This window comes from Condylostylus longicornis, unplaced genomic scaffold (assembly GCF_029603195.1).
Source record: "Condylostylus longicornis isolate FDR11 unplaced genomic scaffold, ASM2960319v2 ptg000002l, whole genome shotgun sequence".
NCBI lineage: Eukaryota > Metazoa > Arthropoda > Insecta > Diptera > Dolichopodidae > Condylostylus > Condylostylus longicornis.
Window position 1 is genome coordinate 304924 of NW_026577971.1, and position 24795 is coordinate 329718.

The 24795-nt window shown below is 23.1% G+C and overlaps 6 protein-coding genes across 15 annotated transcripts in view; 1 reads left to right on the top strand and 5 right to left on the bottom strand.

Moving 5' to 3' along the window:
* The window catches only part of LOC129605372 (uncharacterized), a 75030-nt gene extending 67119 nt beyond the window's left edge, over positions 1-7911 (bottom strand). For all 3 annotated transcript variants that reach the window (XM_055515126.1, XM_055515117.1, XM_055515089.1), the window contains exon 1: positions 7776-7911. The gene's annotated coding sequence lies outside the window, so the exon portion shown is untranslated. The remainder of the gene's footprint in view (positions 1-7775) is intronic.
* LOC129605395 (hexokinase type 2) lies at positions 1272-7913 on the bottom strand. Its single transcript, XM_055515139.1, has 3 exons — positions 7776-7913; positions 5806-6051; positions 1272-4126 (listed from the first exon to the last, which is right to left on the bottom strand). The coding sequence occupies exon 3, from the start codon at positions 3922-3924 to the stop codon at positions 2518-2520; it is 1407 nt and encodes a 468-aa protein (XP_055371114.1). The 5' UTR covers positions 3925-4126; positions 5806-6051; positions 7776-7913; the 3' UTR covers positions 1272-2517.
* Positions 7914-11792: 3879 nt separating this feature from the next.
* LOC129605527 (mediator of RNA polymerase II transcription subunit 11) lies at positions 11793-12403 on the top strand. Its single transcript, XM_055515347.1, has 2 exons — positions 11793-11893; positions 12004-12403. The coding sequence occupies exons 1-2, from the start codon at positions 11815-11817 to the stop codon at positions 12321-12323; spliced, it is 399 nt and encodes a 132-aa protein (XP_055371322.1). The 5' UTR covers positions 11793-11814; the 3' UTR covers positions 12324-12403.
* Positions 12349-14337, bottom strand: LOC129605520 (FMR1-interacting protein NUFIP1). The gene is made up of 3 exons (XM_055515335.1): positions 14067-14337; positions 13630-14009; positions 12349-13525 (listed from the first exon to the last, which is right to left on the bottom strand). Exons 1-3 carry the CDS (start codon positions 14322-14324, stop codon positions 12418-12420), a joined length of 1746 nt encoding a protein of 581 aa, XP_055371310.1. The 5' UTR covers positions 14325-14337; the 3' UTR covers positions 12349-12417.
* Positions 14338-14756: 419 nt separating this feature from the next.
* Positions 14757-16545, bottom strand: LOC129605592 (la protein homolog). The gene is made up of 3 exons (XM_055515461.1): positions 16394-16545; positions 15573-16243; positions 14757-15509 (listed from the first exon to the last, which is right to left on the bottom strand). The coding sequence occupies exons 2-3, from the start codon at positions 16233-16235 to the stop codon at positions 14928-14930; spliced, it is 1245 nt and encodes a 414-aa protein (XP_055371436.1). The 5' UTR covers positions 16236-16243; positions 16394-16545; the 3' UTR covers positions 14757-14927.
* A 5875-nt stretch (positions 16546-22420) lies between these two features.
* Positions 22421-24795, bottom strand: part of LOC129605783 (protein spire) — a 162380-nt gene continuing 160005 nt past the window's right edge. For 6 of the 8 annotated variants that reach the window (XM_055515758.1, XM_055515723.1, XM_055515732.1 and 3 more), the window contains exons 15-17: positions 23584-24365; positions 23209-23507; positions 22422-22998 (exon numbers count right to left, since the gene is read on the bottom strand). In XM_055515758.1, the coding sequence (XP_055371733.1) occupies positions 22785-22998; positions 23209-23507; positions 23584-24365 (1295 nt within the window). In that variant the 3' untranslated portion in view covers positions 22422-22784. Of the gene's footprint in view, positions 22999-23208; positions 23508-23583; positions 24366-24795 lie in introns of all 8 variants that reach the window. The other 2 variants (XM_055515779.1, XM_055515774.1) reach the window with 2 other exon arrangements.

Here is a 24795-nt window from a genome sequence, read left to right on the forward strand (position 1 = left end):
AAATTTATTTTGAATTAATACAAAAAATTGAATAATCATTAAATTCATTAATTATGTGCAAACAATTTTCTAATAAAAAAAAAAAAAAAAAATTGTCAATACTTTTAATAAAATTATTTATTTCTTTTCATTTTTTCTCTAACTTTAATTTTTTTATACCAAAAGAGTTTAATTTTAAAACAGCTAGATACACAACATTTATATATACGAGTACTTATATATTATATTATTTATATAAGCTATATATATATACCGAAACAACAAAATTTTTATAGAACATCACCTACTCAATATAAATAATAATAATATAATATAATTAACTTAAATATAAATATTGTTTTCTTATACAATTTGATTGATGAACAAAAATTTTTGTTGTTTGGCTGATGATTTAGTAAAATTTTAGAAAAAAAAAAAAATTTTTTTTTTGTTTTTTAAATTTAGACCTGTTAAATATGTATGTTTTCTCTCTTTCATATTTTGTTTTTTATTTCTATTTGAAAATTAAAATTTTTTAGATAATTTTTTTCTAAAAGATTTGTGTAATCACATTCATTTTTAAATTATTTTTGTTATACTTTGTGTAAAAAGAGAAATTTTACTGTTTGTGTTCCCTCCCCACTCTTTTTTAAACACTTTTTCAAATCAGAATTTTCATTTTTTCATTTAAATTACTTTAGATTTTCAGAAAATTTCAGTAAATATCTTAAATATTTACTGAATTAGTTAAAAATCTAATTATTTTATAGTTTTATTATATAAGGAATAATTTTCAAGTTAGAAATTTGATGTTTTTGTACATAGTAGAAAAATGTTTTAAGTGTTTATTTTTTGTTTTAGAGTTAGGTCACTGTTACGGCAAATAAGTCCAATATGATACTCACTTATTTTACTGTCATCTAGTGAGTAGAAACCTAGTGATACACAAACAGGTCCTTAATGCATACACAATGTCAATATTTTGTTTTTTTTTTATTTTTTTTTCATTAATACATTAATTAAATAATGAAAAATATAATTTTTGATATACTAATTAAATACCATTAATTATAATTAATTAATTGAATTACCTTTTAAGTATAATCATTGTTTTTTTTTTACAAATTATAAATTTCTAATCTAAATTTCATTATTTTATCGCTACTTAAAAATTTTATTACTGTTTCAACTAAAATTAAAAAAAAAAAATATTTTTTTGGAAAAAAAATTAAAAACTGAAAACCTTAATTTGTTTTTTTTTATATTTTTATTTTATTTTAGCGTTTTTTTTTTCTTTATTCTTACAATAATTTATTATTTTAAATATATATTTATGTATGTATGTTTGTATAATTTTTTTTAATTAAACTTAAATCTGTAGTGATATAAATATATATAATTAATTTTCTTTTTATATATTTATACATAATTCAATGAAATATCTATATTTAAATTTTCTTTAATTGTTTCTTGTGTTTTTTTTTATGCCTAATAATCTTGTATTTATAAAAAAAAAAATACAATAACATACCGTTATGTTCTGTAATGTTTTTATGCATTTTGCAAACATTTCTATTTTTCGCATGACAATTACAAATTTAATTTTATTTTACAGAATTTTAAATCATTTGTATTTTTTTTTTTCTCATTTTAGATAATGCAAATATTTTTCTTTCTAAAATTTAAATTATTTAATTACAATATTTAAATTACTTATGTATTTTTCTTTTTTATATACAAAATTTTTTTTTCTCTGGTTTTATTTTGCTTATTTTTATTCTTTATTGTTCATTTGTTTCAAAACCATATTATAGATTTTTTAGGTATCTGATAATAATATTAACATTTTTATTTTAATTATTGCATTGTACAAATAATATTAATTATTTTTTAATGAGACTGATTTATAACAAATTAAAAAATAACAAAATAAAATAAACTAAAATCGATCTAAGATAGAATCTACTTAGATTGAGGGTACTTAAGTTGTTAAACTTAAAATTTTATAACTTTAATTATGAAACCATATTACAGATCCAAATATTATTTATTTTTATTAAAGCCAATTCCTGCATAAGTAATAATATTATGACTGTATACTAAATGTAATTTGTAATAAAAAAATATTGTTTTGCGGTGATTAAACAGAAAATTTTGGTTTTTACATTTAATGCTATGCAATATTTTCAATTCTATATAATTATTTTATAATTGGTTTATACCTTATTTTTAACATTTTTATAATTTATTATTATTATTTTTGATTATTTACTTTAGATTATATGTATAATTTGTTTCTTTTATGTAACTATTTTTTTTTTTTTTTATTTTTAATTCATATAGAATTGGTTTTTTTGTTTATATAAATATTATTTGATGTTATGTAATTATTCATTTATTTTAAAACTTTATTTTCTAAAAATATTTTTTTTATTATACTTATTGTATGTATATATTTATATATATGTATTTTTAATAAATTTCTAGTACTATAAAAAATAAAAATAATTAAAAAATAAAAATAGGTTTTTTTTTTTCTTAATTTTGTCGTGATGCAACGGCAGCAACTAATGCAGCTCCTCTACCGGAACCATCCTCAGATAACATTAAATCAAATTTGATATGTGGTTTTACTAATTCACGCATCTTTGATACCATTAAATCATGGAATTTTGGATGGAAACGATATACTGATCCATCAACACCAACAGTAACACTTGGATCATCCATTTTATTTAATAATGCTGCAATACCGCATGATGTTAAATGAGCAGCACGACTTGAAACACATTCACATATATATCTTACAGCAGCACAATCATCATCAGAAACATCAATTATACCTAATTCTTCTAGTACCATACGGCAGTTTGTATATGAACCAATTTCATCTGATTCAATTTCAGATACATATTTTGTAAAGAATTGTCCACGTGTAAATAATGAATCTGATCCTTCACCATTAAATAAACAACCATCGTTAACACATTTTTCAATAACTAAACGTACCAATTCACCCATATACATTCCAGATATCATTTTTTCATGTAATTGTTTACCAGGATTTATACTATGAATATCAACTAAACGATCATATTCTGTACGTGCAAAATCTAATGCACCATTATCACCGAATGCTCCCCATTCAGTATTTATTAATACATGCGGTTTCTTATTATCTGGGACATCAAATAATTCAGCATTTTCAACACGTTCAACATAGCATGCATTACTACCGGTTCCAACAATTAGGCCAACTTTACAATTATGATTTTTCCATGCACATGACATTAATGTACCAGTTGTATCATTTAATATTGCACATACTGTAATTTCAACGTCACCACGTCTTGCAATAGCATCTTTTAATAATTGAACAACATCTTCACCAACAACACCTTCACAATTAAAACCTTTTGTCCATCTAACCAATAAACCTTTTGTTAGACCTAATTGTATCAATGGAAATGAAAATGTAAAACCCAATGGTAAACGTTCTTTTTGTAATCCTTGTTCTTTAATAAAATTAGCCAAGCATTCAGCGATATGATCAAATAATTGTGTACCAGAACCCAACATAATATCCTGTGGTATCGCATAAATTCTTGATTGCATTTCAAATTCATTTTCACCTTTTAAATGAATTAAAAGTACACGGAAATTTGTACCACCCAAATCCAATGCTAAAAATTTACCACGTTCAGTACCATTTGGTAGATCTTGTACATATGTTACATAACATTTAATATCAGCACTTGGATTCGTTTTCTTTGATAGACCACGATTTATTTCATTAAGAATACTAATACCCAATTTTTTAATTTGATCTTCGGTATATCTTAATTCTTTACAATTTTCAAGTACTTTTGGTGAAATATTTGCTACATCAGTTACAGATTTTTTTGTACTATCAGTACTTTTAATACCATCTTGATTTTTAGCCATTTTATTTTTTTTTGTTTTATATTAATTTCTTCTTTTGCAACAATTTTTAATTTTTGTGTTTTCAATTTTTATGTTGTTTTTGATTAAGCGAGTTTGGCTTGGCTATGTTTTTTTTTTTTTACACAATCAAGTTTAATTTTTAGTGATATTTGAAATTTAACTTGGCAATCTTGTTATTGTGTGCTAATTGAGTAAAAAGGCGCTTAAAACAAAAGAAATTTTATTTTATTTTTATATTAATTTTTTTTTTTATGTTTGTTTATGTTGTTTGTTTGTTTTATGTTTTTTTTTTTTAGTAAATTGTTTCAATTATTTTTAAGAAACATTAAAAAAAAAAAAACAAATTATTCCCGAAATGTCAGTCAAAAATTGTACTCAATTTTAGTAAGTTTTAAAATTCAAATGAACAGTGTGAGAAATCCAAAAAAAAAAAACAAAAATTTAAAAAAAAATATATATAACTATAGAATTTCCGTGTAGTTTTTGCAACACGTCTCGCGAAAAACTGAATTGAATGAACGGTTTTAAGCTTTTATTACAGTTATTAAACCCACAATATAAATTTATAAGCGCTAATATTTTATATGCTTATATTGTATTTTTATTTTATTTTTTTTATTATTCTTTATTATTGTGATAACACAGAAAATATATTTTAGTATGTATATATGTATAATTTTTTATATTTTATATAATTGAATGTAAATATTGTTATACATATATATAACTTAGAATTAAACCCCTGTTTTATATTAGCAAGAAACAAAAAAAAATTCCCTAACAAGCCACTATAATTATTTTATTACAGATGTTAAATATTGAATTTGAGAAATATATTTTGAGATAGCTGAACATAAAATAAAAACAATAATAAACTTAATACGTAAACTTTCTTAAATCATTATAATACAAAATAAATATTTGAGTTATTTATATACTTCTAAGAATATTTATAGAATTACATACATACTTAATATATATATATATGTAATAAATAACGTTAGCTAAGATTGTACTTTAAAATTATTTTATGTTAGTTAAAAAAAATTCATTTTAACTTTGAAATCACCTCAATTTTTATCATCTTTTTGTAATTTTTTCTTTCTCACTTTATAAATAACAATGTTGGTATTTTACTTAATAGAAAAATATTAGAAAAATGTTTAGTATATGGTTGTTGTCATTAAAATATTCATAAACCAGTTTCTTTCCAAATGATAAAAATATTATTTTTATTAAGGGCAGAAAGTGTGGCACAATAGAGAGAGAACTGATTTCAAAAACAAGTGATACATAAGAAAATAACAAAGTTTCATCCTAAGGCCAAAATTAAGGAACACATGAAATTATAATATAAATTTTTTTAATAAAAATTTTCAAATTTTTCATTTGTTTCATGTAAGTAAATCTAGTTTTTTCTATGGCATTAAGTCAATTACAAATTTGAAAGTGTTCGAAATTTCTATATTAAAATTTCAAAATATGATTTTAGCTTATATTTTTTTAAGCATTTTTAATTCAAATTTATAGATCTACTTACTAATTCTTCAATTATTACCATATCATTTTCCCTTAACTTAATTAAATTAATCGCTTATTTAATAAAATTTTAAATTGGAAAAATAAAAAGAGCTAAATCTGTTCAAAATTTTCTTCCGAAAAATTTGATATTAAAAGCTGCCTTGCATTTGAAAATTAATTAAAATTGAAAAATATTTTTGGGCAAAAATTCATTAAAATTAAAATGCATTTAAATTTTAATGAAATAATTTAAATTATAAGATTATAACAGTTTTGTAATCAAGTGTTTGACTGATTTCGGGTTTAATTTCTTTAATTGTTTTGTAATGTAAGTGAATACCACTTTAGAACACAACTCACCGGGACAAATGTTCTTTAAAACAATAACAAAGTAAATAAGTCCGGTTATATGATTTAAAAAAAAAAAAAAGTAAATATCGTTTTTTCCTTCTTCTTCCTTTTTCCTCTTCTTCTTGTTACTTTAATACTTTTGGTACTTTTTAATAAAATTTAGAGATGTACGGTGGGAGAATTTCCGTTTTTTTTTTTTCTTATCCTCAAAAATACTTTAATAATATTTCAATAAAACAGGTGAGTTGAAGAAAACTGAAAAAGAAAAATGAGAATATTTGTATAGCAAGGCTAGCTTTATTTTTTTTTTTAAATAGTAAAAGAGTGGTGGGCTTGAATTAAAACGTGAATTTGATTATACGTTATTTACTAATTGAAAATAAGAAAAAAAAAATTAAATGAGTAAAATAAGAATGAGGAGCGCATGGATTTCTTTTTTTAATTTTTATGAAATTAATAATGTCTTTTTTTCTTTGATATGGAAATTTGAATTATGGAATTTCATTCGGATTGCGATTGAATATATGAAAATGATAACCATTGAATAAATTATTGTAACAAGAACAAATAACAAAAAATTAATTTCAAACTCACAAAACTAATTTAATTATGTTAATCGCTTTTTATGAAAGAATTATTTGCATATGTACAAAATATTCACAAATATCGTATTAAATATTCTTGTAGTATAACAAGTTCTATACAACTTGTTACATATTAAATAAATAAATATGTGTATAAAAATAATTTTGGTAAGTAAATGGTAGGCACGAATATGTATAAATTTTGTTTAAAAAATCAAAATTGTAAAACAGAAGATAATTAGGTTTTACAACAATTTACACAATGATTTTGCATAATTTTTTAAAGCAAAAAAATTTTTGTGTAATAATATTATTTAGTATAAAACCTACATTGTATTAAAGATATTATTCTATAGTTTGACTTAGAAAATGAATTCAAGACACTTAAATTCAAACTTTTTTCTTGTTAGACCTTAGTTTATATTTTCGTAAAAATTAAAATTTGCATGAGTAAGTATATTTTATAGGGTACTACTTATACCTACATAATTTGTAAAAATAAGTAGGTAGGTACTTATAACAGATTACTGATAACAGGTAAATATAACAGATTTAACAAATAAGCTACAAATTTCATTTCCTTGTCTTGCCAACTTTTTATCAACAACTTTCGATATTTACAAAATTTGTCGAGTAATTAGGTAGGTATCTATCTGCCTGCTCATTTAGTAGATGATTAACTACTAGAAGAATATTAAGACACGAAATAAAATAAAAAAAAAGTTATACATCATAGTATTTCTCTGATTTTATACTCTTTGTATACAACACAATAAAGTAGGTACCTACACCTTATTCCAAAAAAAAAAAAAAAAATTAAGAGTATTTCTCGACCTACTATTAACAGATCTACTATAATTTATATTCTTTACATACATTACTAATATTTAATGAATGTATATAAAATATAGGTAGTTATATTTATATGTATAATTTATATAGGTACCCCTCAATATCCTACTAGGAATACGTACATTTTATATAAATCTTATTCACTTTAGCTTTTCCTGTACATATATATTTGAATTGCTAGATATTACTTACAATATTATATTATTTTTGCAATTAAAAATTTTTTTTATATATTTAAAGCCACTATTAAAATTATTATTATATGTGAAATGAACAAAAAACAAAAAAAACTAATTTTTCTATCATGAAATTATTGATTACATCAGCAATTATTTAACCAAAATTCTAATTAAAAATATTTTCAGTTATGTATGTATGTTGCATGTAAGTAGATATATAAAGCCAAATACAAAATATCTAAAAAAAAAAAATTTTTTTTATATGTACAAATACAAAGTATATAAATTAAATTTATAATTAAGTTACAAAACAAAAATAAATATAAAAACAGATAAAAAAAAAATTATTTTTTTTTAAACATACCGTATAATTTGATGTGCGCTTTTAATTTTTGATATTTTTATTTTAAAAAAAAAAAAAAACAAAATTTGTATTTTTTCGTTTAGATTAGATGGTAAATAGAGGGCGCTTTTGAAAAGAAGTAATTAAGTAGGTAATTAATCCAAAATGAAAATTTCTTTTATTTTATTTGTTAATATTGTTTAATGCGAGATGCGACCACGGGATTAATTTGATTCCTTATCCCGCCCGAATTTTTCGTAAAACTGATTGAGTTATAAGAAAGAGCAGTAAATCTTATTGTTTTTATTTTATTTTTCTCTTCTTTTTTTTTTTTGCTTTATTTTTTTTTTTTTTTTCTTGTGTTTCACTAAAATTCTATTATTTTCATTTTACTATTTCGTATAATATTTTGGTTATATCACACTTTTTATTTTCTTGCTTTTTATTTTGTATTTTTTTTTTTTTACGTTATTAATGGAAAATACGCATCATACGAAAAAGAACAAAAAAAAAAAATTTTTTTTTAAATTTTTTTTTTTAAAAACACTACAAGGTAAAAATTTTTATTTTATTTTTTATTTTTCTTTTTTTTCTTTCGCAAAATATGAAATATTTTCTTCGATACAATTTATAATAACTTCTGATTTTGAATACAAAATACTAATAAATTTTTTTTCTTTTATTATAAATTCTAGTATGTATATGTATATGTACATTCATTTACTAGGTATGTGCATATATTATATACATATTCATATATATATATATAATTTTCCTGTGAAATCACTAATGATCGAAAAAATGCTCTTTTTTTTTTCTTCTTTTATTTTACGACATCGGAAATTATTTTTAGATATTTTGTTTATTCCTTTCTTTGATAGAATTATTATTTTTTCATTAAAATTTAAGAAAACAAAAAAATTACTTTAGATGAAATGAAAATTTCATTATTTTTTTTTTTTATACATACATATATACTAAAGGCACTGGTATTTTAAACACTAAAACACAATTACTATATATATACATACATGTAATGTATATACATATTTTAAATTACAAGTACATTTTGTTTCGAAAAAAAAAAAAACAAAATTTCCTAATTAATTTAATACAATATAAGCAACAAACGAGCCGAAATCCTTTTTAAAACTAAAAAAAAAAGATTAAACATTTTTTTTATTAAAACGACAAAAAAAAATATCTTTTTTTCTTTCCATAAAAATTTTCTACTTCGGAAATTTTTCTTAATACATACTTCACAGCAAGCAAGCAGTCAACTCGAAAATTTTCGAAAACAAAATGTCAATGTCATATGTATGTGTAGAGAAAACGTCAAAAAATTTTTTTTTTTTAGTTATGTTTTACTATTTTTTTTTTTTGTACGTTTTTCTTTCAAATATTTTGTGATGTTTAAAATTTATCACAGAAAACAAAAAAAAAAAATGTGGATAGGTAGTTGAAAGTACAATTATGTGTATAAAATTTGTATGTTGCGTTAAAAATGTTATATACTGATCTGGTGTACAGTCATAGTACTATCTAAATATATTATAAAATGTAACATGCGGTTTATATAATAGTATTTTGGTATATAGGTAGTTGTTATTAAGCTATTACGGGATATTATATTTTGCATTTTTTTTATACTTTTTTCTTTCTTATATTATTATATGTATATATACACATTTTAATGAATGAAGCTGGCAAGACCATTTAGGAAAAATTCTTGTTTCTTAGCGCACGTACACAACTGCAAATGAAATTTTCAATTTTTTTTTTTTTTTTAATTGGAAAAACTAATTGAAAATTTTCTTTTCTTGTTTTTTACAATTGTTAACAATGCAACTAATTTCTCTTCCATCCCTATAAGAGATGAAAAAAAAAATAAAAAAAAAATTGAGATTTCAAATTACGATTCAGTAAACTTTTACGATATTGTAGTTACTTATTTTGGAAACACTTACATACATTATGATTTTAACCAATTAGGTACCGTAAAATACTTATCAAAAATATATGTACAAAAATACAAAGTATACACATGTATGTACATACGAATGCATAATTTCATCATTCAATTTAAAATTTAATTTTCCAATATCTCAAAATCATTTTTCTCATCCATTTAAATAAAATAATTTATTCCGTTTTTTTTTTTTTTTTTTGTTGTATATTTCAGTGTTTACGGTTAAATTCAAACATTGTGTTATTTTAATGTTACGCACATATTATAGAATTTATATTAGCTTTTATTGTTGCATTATGACACTAAGTTATACATATGTATGTATGTACAATGTATATAATCGTAAAAAAATTTTAAACCGCTCTTTCCAATTAAAATCTTATTTATTCGTCCTTTAACGCACGAAATGTGAAATATTAGTTTCTATAGCTTTATTTTATAACTAATGTTAAATTATAATGTGTATATATACAAAATATATATTGTATATATAAAAAAAAAGCACCATTCACTTCGATTTTCTATTACTTATTTTGTTGGTAGGTAGGATGGTACATTAAGTCAGTTTGAAAGTCAAGTCGAAAATATAAAATTCTTTAAAATATTTCCGATTTATTAATTAATTACTTACCAATTTAATAGGCTTCCTTGAATATAATATAACTTTTAAATATAAAAACTTGGTTTTTATTCTATTGATATTTTTCTCCTTTTTTTTTAAATATTTTTAACAAAAAAAAACAGTGTATACTCAACTCTCCATATAAAATATTATACTAATATATAACGCAGTCTCTCCTACTAACACCCGAAGTACATGCTTCAATGTCAAAAATGTCAAAAACACTAAAAAAACAAAAATTAGGACTTTTCAATAAGACCAAATTAATGGTCAATATTTTAGACCAGTTTTATCTTTAGATTTTTGACGTTTTATCATTATATTAAAAAAAAAAAAACAACAACAATAAAATTATAATGGTAAAAAAAAATGACATTAAATATTAAATGATTGCTGTCAATATTTTTCGAAATTAAAATTTTTTTGTTTAGAGTACAAGAGAGTAGATTTTATGTGTTCCAAATGAAATGATATTTTTTATGTCATTTAATTTTAATTACGTTATATATTAACATATTATGTACATTAAATTCTTTATTATTAGAAGCAACTCTTATTTTGTAAAAATTATTAATATAAACTTTCGACGCTATACCGCACCGAACTCGACGTTTCATTCTAAGCGTTGCGTTAAACGTTATTTTCTTAATTTTATACGAACGTCCATAATTTTTTTACATTTTACATCATTTTATTTAGCGCCCAGTTTTTTCAGAACGAGTTAAGACTGCAAAGTGAATACGACAAAATCTGAGATAAACTTCTTAATCGTGTATCTCGTTTTTTTACTCACTTTTTATTCACTTTCAGTTCAGAATTATCCGTTTTTCTAATAGATATTTTATGTTCCAGTAAGATTACTCATTTTTTTAATTGGATTTTTGCATTTTTTCTCAAATTATCGACTGAACACTTTCAAAAACAAAGTGAATAAATTTTGTTTACATTTTAGAAAAACGACACGATTACGTCCTAAATCGTAGAAGAAATGTACCTCTTACATACCAAACTCAAATTATTTCAGATGTTACGTCAAAATTTAGGAATTTGATATAAAAATTGTAATCAAAAGAAAAAGCGGGTGATCGCTGCTCAAAACTTACGCAAAAACTTTATTGTCGGCATTTTACTTTTAAAAAATCTGATAATAAGTCTGATTAGAAATTAGCTATTTCTAGTTCCAGAAAAAGTAAAAATAAACCTCGGAATCGAAATTTTCTCGAAGAGGCAAATATCTTTCAAATTCATAATGACACATAGAAGAAGCTTATTGACATTATGTTTATAAAGTGCTGAAAAGCAAAAATTTTTGTGAGTGTGTCAAATTTCTTACTTCAAAATTTCATAATGTTGATGGTTTGGAAAACTTGCAATTTGTACTGTTGTTTATAATTTTGTGATTTTAAGATTACAAAAATTTTAATTACAAATTTAAATTACAAAAATTTGTATATTTAGAAAAAAGAAATATGACTCATAACCCTTTAGATAAAATAAACGCTCTTGATGCTATTGAAAAGGATATCATTCTTTGTTTACAAAGTGCAGGTATTTGTTTATTAAATAATTATAAAAATCATTTTTATGAAATTATTAAAAAAATCATTTTGTCATCATGTTTATTAAAAAATCATTTTTATGAAATTAAAATATTTTAGGACAAGCTTTACAAGAGCTTGGTAAAGAAAAATCATCTTTGAAAGCTGCGGAAAACCATACACAATTGTTTATTAAATCATTACAATCGGTGGAAAGTAAGCTAAGCGAACAAATTAATTATTTAACACAAGTATCAACTGGTCAGCCTCATGAGGGGTCTGGTTATGCTTCAACTAAAGTTCTACAAATGGCATGGCATAGGATACATCATGCAAGATCAAAAGTACGTGAATTAGAAGATTGTAAAGCAAAATACACGCAACATGCGGCTGCTAGACAACAACAGCGACCTGGTGAATTTTTTAATCAACAACAATAAATAATACACAACATAAAAATTAGTTTAATGGATGATTTATTTAAATATTATGTATGTGAAAATAAAAAGAATAATTTTAATTTGTACAATTATTTTATTTTTCAGACTGTTGTCCAATCCCAAAGAACTTATTTTCAACAACATATCTAACACATTGAAGCAATACGTTTCTTTCATGTCTAATGTGCGGCTCGAGCAATTTCTCTAACAATGTATTTTGGTTAGCTTTATATAATTTAGAATAATCTAACAAATGTCCAACTTGTCGAACTTTACTTTGAAGTTTTGATTTTTGTGATCGATTTTCATTTGGTTTCTTTTCACTAGCATCTTGAAAATTGTTAACCGTTACTTTATTTGTACGTATTTCTAATGCTTTTAACTCTGAAATTTCCGTTCTTAATATCGGCTGTTCCTCTGGAGCATCATCATCTTCTTCGGGATTGAGCATAACTTTGGAACTATCAGGTAGCTCCTCTTTTGGAAGGTTTGAACCGTTTTCGGAAAAACATTGGTTAGGAAAAATATTATTTTCACTAATTTGTTCATGAGAATTATGCTCTAAAATTTTTTCAATTTCAGTAGCAGGAGTTTTTTCTATTTTGTTATTCAAATTACAAAAATTGTTTTTAGACTTTACAATCGAATTGTTAATTGGAAATATTTCTTTTACGTTTTCTCTTACATCTTCTTCGACATTGTCCGTTTTACTGGAGCACGTTAAGGTATTATAAGTGCACGTTTTTTCCAAACATTTATTCGTTTCATTGTCAGATTCGGATTCAGAAGAAATGTGTTCCGAATCAGAGGATTCACCATACATTCCTAACAATCCGGATAAAGCATTAGTTTGAATTTTTTTGCTGGTCCCTACTTTTTTATAATTTGAAATACTCGATGTACCTTTAAATGGTGGTAGAGAACTAATTACTGGCTCATCTTCATCAGATGTAATACTTATTTCAGGAGCATCATTAGCTTCATTGCATGTTTTATTATCACCCCTGTGATTTGCGTTATTTTTCGAGGAATCCTCTTTTTCTGTAACTTTTATTTTTTTGCTTTTTTGTTGATTAGAACCAACGGCATGGTTTTCTCTTTGATTCGTTGGCTCCTCTTTTTCTGTAATTTTTGTTCTTTTGAATTTGGGTTGATTAAATCCAGCGGAATTGTTTTCCCTTTTAAGATTATTTCTCACCCCACTGTAATATTTAGTTAAAAGTGTTGTTAAAATTTTTTTTTTAATTTTATTATTTGTGGATAAGTTGGCGAGTTTTTTAATTCATATCTACCAGTGTATACTAACCTATTCATCTTTCTCCTATCATTTTTTGAACCAAACCTTGACTTATTATTTTCCAAGACTTCTCCTCTTTTTCTTCGCTCTTCTTGTGCTTTCTGTCTTAACAGAACATTTGCTATTGTTGGGTAACGCTTTCGTCTGTCTTCTCTCCATTTGGCTATTTCTTCTGGAGTGTTAAGATTTTTGATTTTGTCGTATAGACCAGTAGTATGCAGCTCTTCAACATGTTTTGCTATTGAATTAGAACAACCTTTAAAACAGCACCCATTTACAGAACAATTTTCATAATCTTTTTTGTGTTTATTGAATAATTCTAGATTACAAAATGACGTATCACAATATTTACACAAATTCTTTTTACTGAAATCCTTCTTGATCCCATTCTAAAAATAAAACCAAATGAAATTTTAATAGATTCTAAATTATTTTGTAGTCCTCACATTGTATTTTTCTTTGAATTTTTGATTGTATTTCTCGATGTGACACTTATATTTCTCCAAATATTTAGTAGGAATTGTCGGTGAAAATTTATTTTCCTTTACCGGGGGATTATTTTCAAATTTTGAAAAATTTGGGGATGGTATCTTTTTGGATAAAAATACCGGAGACGGTAATAATAATTTTCCTGCTTTACTTTCTATACAGTTTTCCATGTTGTTTATTCCTGAACTAAAAAACGTGTTGTTTTTATTTATCATTATCAGTAGTCAGTACACAACACATGTAGTTTGACAGAATAAAATGTGTTTGATAGTATTATAACAATATTAAATATTTCAAAAATGCATACATATAATTTGACAACGAATTAGGGGTGAGTATACAGAATTGTGAGTATAGAAAAATTCACAATGTATATTTTTGAAATTCACAAGAAATAAAAATAATTGTTAATAATAACGCTTAAGTTGAAAATTCATGCCTAATTTAATATGTTGCGGCATGCTTGTCGCAAAATGCAAATGCATTTTTTAATTTAACTTCTACTTCTTTCAGATGAAGACAACGCAAACTTTTTAGCATATGGTCATTATTTATAACAAACAAATCCTGAATAAATTTAATAAATTGTGAGCACCTACTCCTTTTTACTGGCGTCAGACGTCAAATAATGAATATACAAATTTATTCTCTTCAAAAAATTTTTATTGAAGTTGCTCTAATCAATAGATTGAGAAATTAAAGGTAAAATTCACTTAAAATTAACATTTAGTTTCAAATATTATAAAGTTAAAAATATTTTGTACCTAATTTGGATAGGTACATACGTTCAAGTATTTGAAGTAATGTGTGAAAATATTTTAGTTTACTTCTTTTTCTTGTTTTGCAGGCGGTTCACCATCATCACCTTCAATGTCATCTGTTTGATTATCGCGTCTATTTTGCTTTCGTTTACGATTATGTCCACCTCCTTTGTTAAAACCACCTTTTGAATGTTGTCTGGTATTGTTTCTTCGACTTTGCATAGATTCAACAGCTTTTTTCAAAATTTCTTTTTCTTCATCGCCTTCGACCAGTTTTAAAGTTAGTTCAACTTCTGTGCCTTTTAGTTTAAGTTTGTTATTTTCAATTTTATCAAGGATTAATTTGGCACTATCTTCTACAGCCAAACGAATATAACCGCTCTTATCTCCTTTATTGTATTCAATAAATGCAATTTGAGCGCCAAGTTCCTCTAAATTTTCTTTAATTTTTTCTCGCTTTAATGTTTCATCTGTTACACCATCAAAATGAATAAGTGCCCCTTTTGGAAGTTGAATTTTATTTTCATCTTCTTCTTTCTTGTTTCCTTTTTTCAACTTTTTCGATTTAATTTCCTCACGTTTCTCTTCCACATATTTTTCTTGCCATTTACGGATCAGATCACGTTCATTAAATTGAACCTGAAATTTAATAAAATTTTAGTAGGTAATTTCTTTTTTCTCCAAAAAATGATTTTTTAGAACCTTTTCTTTGTTTATAAATTCTTCGCACTGTTCTTTTTTGGCAAAGGTAACAAAAACACTTCCTTTAAATTTATAACTTTTTGTTGGTTTGTCCAAATATTTTCGCATAGTAATGTTGACTACTTTTTCGTATGGATTAAAATAATCTATTAAATCCGACATTTCTGAATCTAACGGGAATCCTTTAACATAAGCAGTTCTTGAATGTATTTCTTTCCTTCTTTCTTCATTATACTCAGGAATGGGTCGTTCCGGATGCCTTCTTACTTTTGTTTTGTCGTCGCTTACTTCTAATAAACCTTCATCTGACTTCATAATAGCATTAACAATTTCCTCGACATCCGTTGATAAACTTGCTAATCGTTTAAATGTTAATAGAACTGAAAATGGCACCCATCCTTCTTCAGTTTTACTAATTTGTTCCAATAAAAATTTATCACGTTGTAAATTAGCATCACCAAAGTAATACTCTATTTGCCGAATTATGTCCGCTTCTAATTTAGAAGTAACTTCAGATTTGTCATTATTGATACTTTCTTTGCCTTCTGTAGAATTATCTTTTGTTTTCTCTGTGTTATCTTCATTATTCTCTGTTGAATTTCCATTTTCAGATTTTTCGTTCAATGGAGCTTCATCATTTGATTTTGATTCAGTATCACTCATCCTTATATCTGAAAATTTAACAAATTGGCAAGGTTAAGTTCACTAACGTAATTGTGTATACATTCGGGAATTAAGCACGCGGTTTTGTGCAGGAAAACATTTCACTTTTTTCTTACTTAGGTAGACATATTTAATATATTAAAAATTTTATAGCTTACTTTTTTCTTAATATGTTTAAAAAATCAAATAGGCTTGATAAAATAATAAATTTCAAATTAAGACAAGCCGGCAAAACTTTGTACTTAATTTGACAAGTTAAAAAATTATTTCTACAATTACTAATTATTTCTACAATTTTTGTCACGTTGTTTCTAATTTTGACACAGGATGACAAAATTAAGCTAGCAACAAGTAATCAGGGCTGGATACCAATTTAAAATCATAATGATTAGGAAATATATTTATCCCGTTAAATGAAAGAATTTTTTTATGCTTCAAAAAGAACTTCCAATTTTTCGGTCGATAAAAGCTACAGCAATAACATTAGTTACCCATTTAAAAGAGAATGAATGCAATTTTGGAGTAAAAATACTACTTTCAAATTAGAGTTTCTGACGAAAAGTTTTTATACTGACATTTCTATTTTGTTAAACGTTTTGTATTGCTTCCCTTCTACGTCAGTTTTTTGGCAATTACTCTGCTCCATCTGTTTGCAATACATGTACTCTTATTATTTATTCTATTTTTTAATTTATTCCAAAATTTTGTTCCAATATTGTTTTTTTTTTATTTAAAATTTAAAAAACGAAATTTGATTTGAAATAAATTTTAAATAAATCACAGATTTTCAAAAATGTCACAATTTCTGGAGGGACGACTTTCGCACGTTGCGTTTTAAATAAAAGGCAGTTCACATTACTGCGATACCGCGACACTGCGACAACGATATTTGTGCGAAACGTCAAAATATTATGCAACCTACTGATTTAAATAAGTTTTCTGAATAATATCGTATGAATCGCGTTGTCACACTGTATCAGTAATGCGAACACTGCATATCGCTTTTTACGTATGTAAATCTAGTAGTGATAGTGTGAACGAATTTTTGACAAAATGACATTTCGATTGAATTTTTTGTTCGGAAATTTTTAATTCTTTCTATTTTTATTTAAATTTTTTTTTTTATAAGTATAGAAAAATAAAATTTAGCGTTTTTTTAAATCACATGTCAAAAACATCAATTCAAAATTTTAATTATAATTCTGAATGAAAACATTTTTCGTTTTTAAAAATAAGTTGTTAAAAATGCGTACATTTTCTTCAAAAATTAAAAATTTTCAGCGCGTACAATATTTTTTTGTCTCATATTTTCTTGTTTACAGCAAAAATATACAAAAATCTTTATTTTTTTTGAGGGTTGATGGTAAAACCAAATTAATACGATTAAAGCTCTTCGTACTATTTTTTTTTTTTTTGAGACAAAACGCTACTTAAAAACAAACTAAAAAAAATAATAACAAATAGAAAATAATAACTGCTACCATATAATCTTGCTTTAAGCACCCTCTTATTTATATTCGTATAAAAATCAGACGAATACAAGATTATTTTGCAAAACATACGCGTTATCGGCTTATGCATTCCACACCCTATAGTCCCTATTATGGCGTAGAAAATTGATAAAACTCGATTGACCTTAAAATACTGGGATTCTCCCTTGTAAGAAATTCGATTCAATAAAACCGGGAAAACGACGTTAATTATCACAAGTTGATGAATGAAAACTATATCGAAAATATAGCATCGGAATTCTAATACGTTTGAATTGAAACAATCATTGAAATTTTTGTAATTGAAAATAAATTTTAAATTAAAAATCGACGATTTAATTTTGAAATATACTTTTGATTTTTTCTTTTTTATTATTAAATTTAAATAGTTTTTTATTTGAATTTCTTTTTTTTGTGTTTTTTTTTTTGTTTTTTTAAGTTTTTACAATTGAATTTTTAAATTTTGTTTTATTCTTAACATTTTTTTTTTTTGTTTTTACATTTTATATAATATTTTGTATAGTTAGTTTTTAATATAACCTAAAAGTTTATTTAAATACAAATAATTATATTTTTTTTTTTGTTTTAAATAAAAAATAATTCTACATCAAAATAATCAAATTGAAAAAAAGAAAAAAAAAAAATTATTTGTAAAATTGTTTTTTTCTTGTTTTTTTTTTTTTGTTTTTTTTTTTTACAAAAATAGTTAAGTTAATTTTAAAACAACTAAAAAATATTTTTATATAGTTTTATATTTGTACATACATGTATACGTGTGTTTTTTTTTTAAATTTTTTTTTTCATGTTTTTTGGAAATAAATCAAAATTCTCTCTGATAACATTAATAATAATAATTATGTTTTGTTGATTTTGTTTTTACAATATTAATTTTGTTTGTTATATGCTTAAATTTAACTTATAAATATATTACAATTAATTATATATATATATATATGTATATAAAGTTATTTAATTTTATAATCTAAATGCAATAATTGTTAATTTTTTAATTGAAAATTTTATACATTTTAAATAATAATTTACAGTAAAGAAAAAAAAAATAATAAAAAAATTAATATAAATATTTAAATTTTCATTTCTTTTTTTTGTTTAATTCAAGTGTAACGTAACAAAACAAATAAATAATAAAAAATTAAAAGAAAAAAAATAATCTAAATTCTACATATTAAATTATTTAATTAAAAAAAAAATAAACAAAATAATATTATTTTTAATTTTAATTCAAATATTTCACAAAAAAAAAAAAATAAATTTTATTTGTAAAGCATAAATTTTGTATCGAACAAAATAATAAAATTATTTTTAATAATATTTTTCCATACTACACATAAATTATTTATATTTATTATAAGAAAAAAAAAATTTAAATGAAATATTAAGAAAATAAAATAAAATAAAATAAAATATTAAATTCTCTATATAGACAGAAAAATTTAGTTTTTAAAATATAAAAAATATAAATTTTATTTTTGAAATATTTTAATTACTATAATTAAAATTATTAGAATTGTGTCTAATATAGGGCTTTTTCAGTATTTCAGTTCTTAATTTAGATTTGACATGCAGTATTTTTTTTTTTTGTATTGAAAAACTACAAATTTGTAGTATTCGATTTTGGAGTAATTGTTTTGCAGCATGTAAGTAAAATTTGCAAGTAATTTTTATTGCATATTGCAAGTAAAATTTAAAAAAAAAAAAACTTTAGCATATATGAGCAGTTCAAAATTTAAATTTCATTACAAAAGTGATTTTTAACATTAAAATGTCGGATATTAAAGATTTACTAATTAAAATTTTTTTAAATTATTAAGTTAATTTGGAATTTTATTCAAATTTTATTTCATTTCTTTTTTAATTCGTAATTTGAAATTGATTAATTAAACGAACAGATGACTTTAATTCTGACATACTTGCACAAGCTACACCAAAAGTGATAGCGTCAAATTTTGTTAAATTTCAAATATTGCAATGAAGCTATTTTAGTTCTGATAATGCAGTGCGTCATATAATACCGAAAAAGCCTATACTTTTGATTGTAATTTAAATAATATTTTAGAATTATTATTGAAATAATATAGTTAAGAATAAGAGAAACGATTATTTAATTAATACGAAAATAAATTTTGACAAAATTTTATGCCATTATTTTAATAATTGAAATGTTAGTAGAAAAATAATTTAAAATAACATTTAAGTAGCCAAATAATATACGTCTCGTATTTTAAGCCAAATATACGTCTCGTAATTTCAATGAGTTAATTAGATTTAATCATAAAATTAATTGAAATTAATCACCCATATTCCTCTATTAGTTGTATTACTTGAAGTGATTGAATATTATTGAAAAGAATTTTATTTTTTAGTATTCGATTTAGAATTTCGAATTTTGAAATTAATTTTAATTCAGAAAATTACATAATTTTTTAAATAACAACCAATCACCGTCAAGTAATACAATTAACAGAAAATTGGTGAATATAGTAAAATATAATATACTAATTATATCTTTAAAAAAAATTAAAATTTTATTGATAAAAATACAGGATTTTTAAATTAATTTATATTATAAATTTTGAATAAAAAATTTTAAAAATTATTTTAAATATGTTTCTCTTATTCCATAAAAATATATATATTCAATTTCAGAATTAATAATAAAATAATTAAAATAATTGAAAGAAATAGCCGAAAATTAAATTTCTTAAAAAAAATATATAGTTTAAAATAAATTCAGAAATTCAGAATTTTATTCCAATCTAAATAGCATTTCTGAACTTTAATTTATTTATTTTAATTTTATTTATTTTTAAATTACAATTAATTACATGAGCACTGCGACACTGTGACACAACGAGAATATGCGCAAATATAATTTGAATAATTTTTTTTAAATGAATTTTCATGAAAATAATAAAATATAAAATTTGAAAAAAAAAAAAAAATTCTTAAAATAAAAATTATTTAATATAAATGTAGTACAACCCGAAAAATAAGATAAAAATTAAAAAAAAAACATTGCAATTTAATAAAAATAAAAAATTAAATTATTGACACACAATTAAATTAAAATAATATAATTAAATTAAGACATTTTTGATGGGACATAAAAAGAGATTATATTGTATTGTAATTAAATTTTTTAAATAAAATATTTCACGTTTTAAGAATTTAATACTGATTTAAATTAAAAAAATTAAATGATATCCAGCCCTATCATGAATTACTCTCGTAAAATTCTACAAATTGCGAACTTAGCTACAACGTAAACTTTAAAATTATCACAAATTTCTTTCACAGAAACTACGAATCAGGAATGGCAACAAATTTTTCAGAGTATTAAAATCAGTATTTTAGTTTCGAAGTGTTTTTGAAAAGTGTAGCTGTTATTTCATGGTAGCTGTGTTGGAAAACCTCAAATTTAAAAAAAAAAAAGAATTCAAAACTTTGAAATTTAAAACAACCAAACTCTTTAAATTGCATGTTACGTGTGATTATTTCTTTCGTAGTAAAGAAATTCTTACTAAGGTAATTTATGATTAATGTGTAATTCGAATATTCGTATTAGAATTTTAATAATTCGGAATTGAAAATATGAAATTTGTAATTTTCCGAATTTCGAAACTACGAATCAAATTCACGGTAGGGCTGATTATTTAATAGTAAAACAAAAAATTTTCATTTTTAATAAACATAATAACTAAATAAATAAAAAAAAATATAATTTTGAAAAAAATTAATTAATATTTTTTTATCATTTTATAATTAAGTAAATTAAGACCTTTATTATGATTGGCGAAGTGAATGAAATTTTTGGCGAATACGTGACAAGCTTTTCGAATGAAACCAAAAATCAAAATAATACATAAGTATTTTTTTATTAGATATTATAGCATTTATAGTGATTGAATATTGTAAAAAATATTGTAATAGTAATATTGTAAATATTGAATAATGTAAAGTATTGTAAAAAATATTAAATGTTTATTGCAATTCGAGCATTTAAATAAATTTATAAATAGCAATCACTTAATTGCTAAAGGGGCAGGAAAATTCAAATATTTTAGCAAACAAGTAAAAACAATGTACATATATGTTATGTTAACCTTATTATTATCGGTAGGTTTTCTGATGTCTTGCGGTAGTAACATTTTTGATCTGGCGAATGAAAGCCGATCATAATTTTATACATTCCATTCGATTCGCCTAGTCCATTCGACTTGCCTAGCCATTCGCTTCGCCGATCATAATAAGGGTATTAATAATTTTATAATTAAGATTGAATTAAAGATGATAAGCAAATTTGTCCCAATAATTTTTGAATTCTTTTAAAATAATAATTACATGAAATCAATTAAAAATTTAAATTAAATTAGAAATAATTACAATAATATTACAATATAAAAATATTATAATAAATCTCTTTTATAATCATCATCAATATTGTGTTAAGCAGAAAAATTTTAAAAAAGAAATATTTGTAAACAAATAGTAAATATTAATTTTAATAATTTATTTAATTTGAAATATAATAATATTATAATAATATACATTAATTACAATACATTTATATAATTAATTTCTTATTATAGAATTATATTTGAATACTTTTTTTTTGTTTTTTTTTTTTTTTTTTTTGGAAATTTACATATACACATGCATTTTTTTGTTTGTTTTATTATTTAATTTTATCGGAAGTCAAATATTATTTTATAATTTACAGAAAAAATGAATTTATAATAATAAATATTTTTATTAAATTTATATGTATGTTTTGTTATAATATATATATCTACTATTATTGAACGATAACATTCTTTGTTTTTGTTAAATTTTATACAATATTTTTAAAAAATTCTGTCTTTTTTTTCAATATTTTTCAAATTTGTTATGGTTTTAGTAAATTTTAATTTAGTATTTTTTTTTTTGAAGTGTTTGTCGCTTGTTATTTTAAATGTGTTTTTGTTTTTTTTATAATATACTTAATAATATTTAATTTTGGAATAGTTGTACTTGCAACCATTTTGGTTTTTTTTTTTTTTTATTTGTAAACAGGTGATATATCAAGTGTTAGGTTTTTTAATGCTTGATTACGTGCTGATGATCTTGTTTGTCTTGTTGATCTTATGATTTCTAATACTAAGTCACGGCAATCATTACAAACAGACATCATTTCTCCACGTAAATTCTCTTTTAAATCTACAGCACCATGTGATGCAGATGATGATAATGTAAGTGCACGAGCAAAACGATTCCTAAAATATATAAAAAAATAAATTATATTAGAATATATTTTTTTTATTAGCATAATTTTAATTTTAGAACCTGTCCGACAAGTTTACATGGGTAATATTCAAAAATATTATGAAAATTTAACCATTCGAAGCATGTGAAATCAATTTAAATTTGAAGAAAAGTAGTTTTCACGTCATGAAATTTAATTATATTATAGATAATTAACTTACTTTCTATCAAGGGTACTACAATTTGAATGTGCTCTGCCCGGACTTTGCATTGGTAAACTTCTAGGACCTTCCATACTTCTTGACATAATACCAGCTACTTGACGATTGGCAGCAATACCACCATTTATTAATGTTGTACTATTATTTTCTTTATTATAGCCATTACTTAAAAGTGTATGAGAATCAGATGATTTGGTCATTAAATCATTTGAATGATGACCAGCAGCAACACCTGGTGTACTCATATTTGATCTTTGGTTTTTAGGTGATGATGGTGCACTACCAACTGAATTGCGTGCCTAAAAAAAAAAAAACAATAATAAATTAAATTATAAATTATATTGAAATTTTTTTTTTTTTATATTTTATACATACTTTACGATCAGATTCTGATCTCATTAATCTTTCCATTAATGTTTTTGGAAATGTTTCATCAATTGAACTATTCGGATGTGATATTGAACTATGATGACATGGTGATGCAGCACTTGAACTAGCTGGACTTCCAATTAATGATGGTGATAATAACACAACTGGTACATTACGAAAATGTTCAGTTGGTATACGCATTTTTGATGAACATTTTGAGCAAACAGTTCTTTGACACAATTTACATTGTATACCCCAAACAAATATTGTAAAACGTGTTCGTAAACATAGAAAACATATTTTTCGTTTTTCTACTTCTTCTTTAACTCTAACACCTACGGGAAGACCCTCTAATTCAGCCTTTGTCATAACTGATCTTATATGTACTATTTCTTCTAATGTTAATGATAAACGATCTGATGTAGTTTTATCCATCCAATGTGAATTTGTTTCATCATGATCATTATTTTTGGTAAATGATTCTGTATTTGATAGATTTGTTGTACTAATTGTTGGTGTTGGTTCACCAGATTGATTTGATTTGGTATGATATTTTAATGGACCGGTTGATCGATCAAATGTACCACTTGTACCAGTAACACCTATTGTTGATGATGACATATGATTTGGATATTTATTATTTGGTTGATGGCAGCTTGATTGTCTTGAATCTGGCCGTGATGGTGGGACTGATTGTGTTTCATTATGACATACACTTTGGCAACCAACTATTGTATGACGACGCATTGAAGCTCGCCGAGATTCACATTGTGTCGCTAGATCATATGCTATTTTTGGTGTTATTTTTGAAATTTTGTTTTTGTTTTTTTTTTTTTAATTACATATGAATAATCGAATGAAAATGCAATTTAAGAGAAATGTGGAAAAAAAAGAAAGGTAAATGATGTTAGAAAAGAGAAAAAAAAATTAATGAATTTTATTTTTTATTTATTAATTTTTTCATGTATAAAGTTTGAATTTTTTTGACTACTAAAAATCATAAACTACAATGCTACAGAACTACCAATGTTAGTAATTTAAGTGAAAATGTTAATTTCCATGAAGCGTTACACGTAATTTAATAAAATTATTTTTTTCTCTACATTGTTTTTACAAAAATTATTCAATATAATAATTATTTTATTATTAAGTGATATTTTTCTTGTTAGCAGTTAATAATTAAATATGTGCGTATGTTTGTACATATGCGCCTTCCGA

Excerpts from the sequence above, each read along its gene's own strand:
- LOC129605395 (XM_055515139.1), bottom strand. The coding sequence starts at position 3,924 with ATGGCTAAAAATCAAGATGGTATTAAAAGTACTGATAGTACAAAAAAA.
- LOC129605527 (XM_055515347.1), top strand. The coding sequence starts at position 11,815 with ATGACTCATAACCCTTTAGATAAAATAAACGCTCTTGATGCTATTGAA. Across the intron at positions 11,894-12,003 it reads TCTTTGTTTACAAAGTGCAG|GACAAGCTTTACAAGAGCTT; the intron begins GTATTTGTTTAT and ends AAAATATTTTAG.
- LOC129605520 (XM_055515335.1), bottom strand. The coding sequence starts at position 14,324 with ATGATAAATAAAAACAACACGTTTTTTAGTTCAGGAATAAACAACATG. Across the intron at positions 14,010-14,066 it reads AATTCAAAGAAAAATACAAT|AATGGGATCAAGAAGGATTT; the intron begins GTGAGGACTACA and ends TTTTATTTTTAG. Across the intron at positions 13,526-13,629 it reads GATAGGAGAAAGATGAATAG|TGGGGTGAGAAATAATCTTA; the intron begins GTTAGTATACAC and ends TAAATATTACAG.
- LOC129605592 (XM_055515461.1), bottom strand. The coding sequence starts at position 16,235 with ATGAGTGATACTGAATCAAAATCAAATGATGAAGCTCCATTGAACGAA. Across the intron at positions 15,510-15,572 it reads AATTTATAAACAAAGAAAAG|GTTCAATTTAATGAACGTGA; the intron begins GTTCTAAAAAAT and ends ATTAAATTTCAG.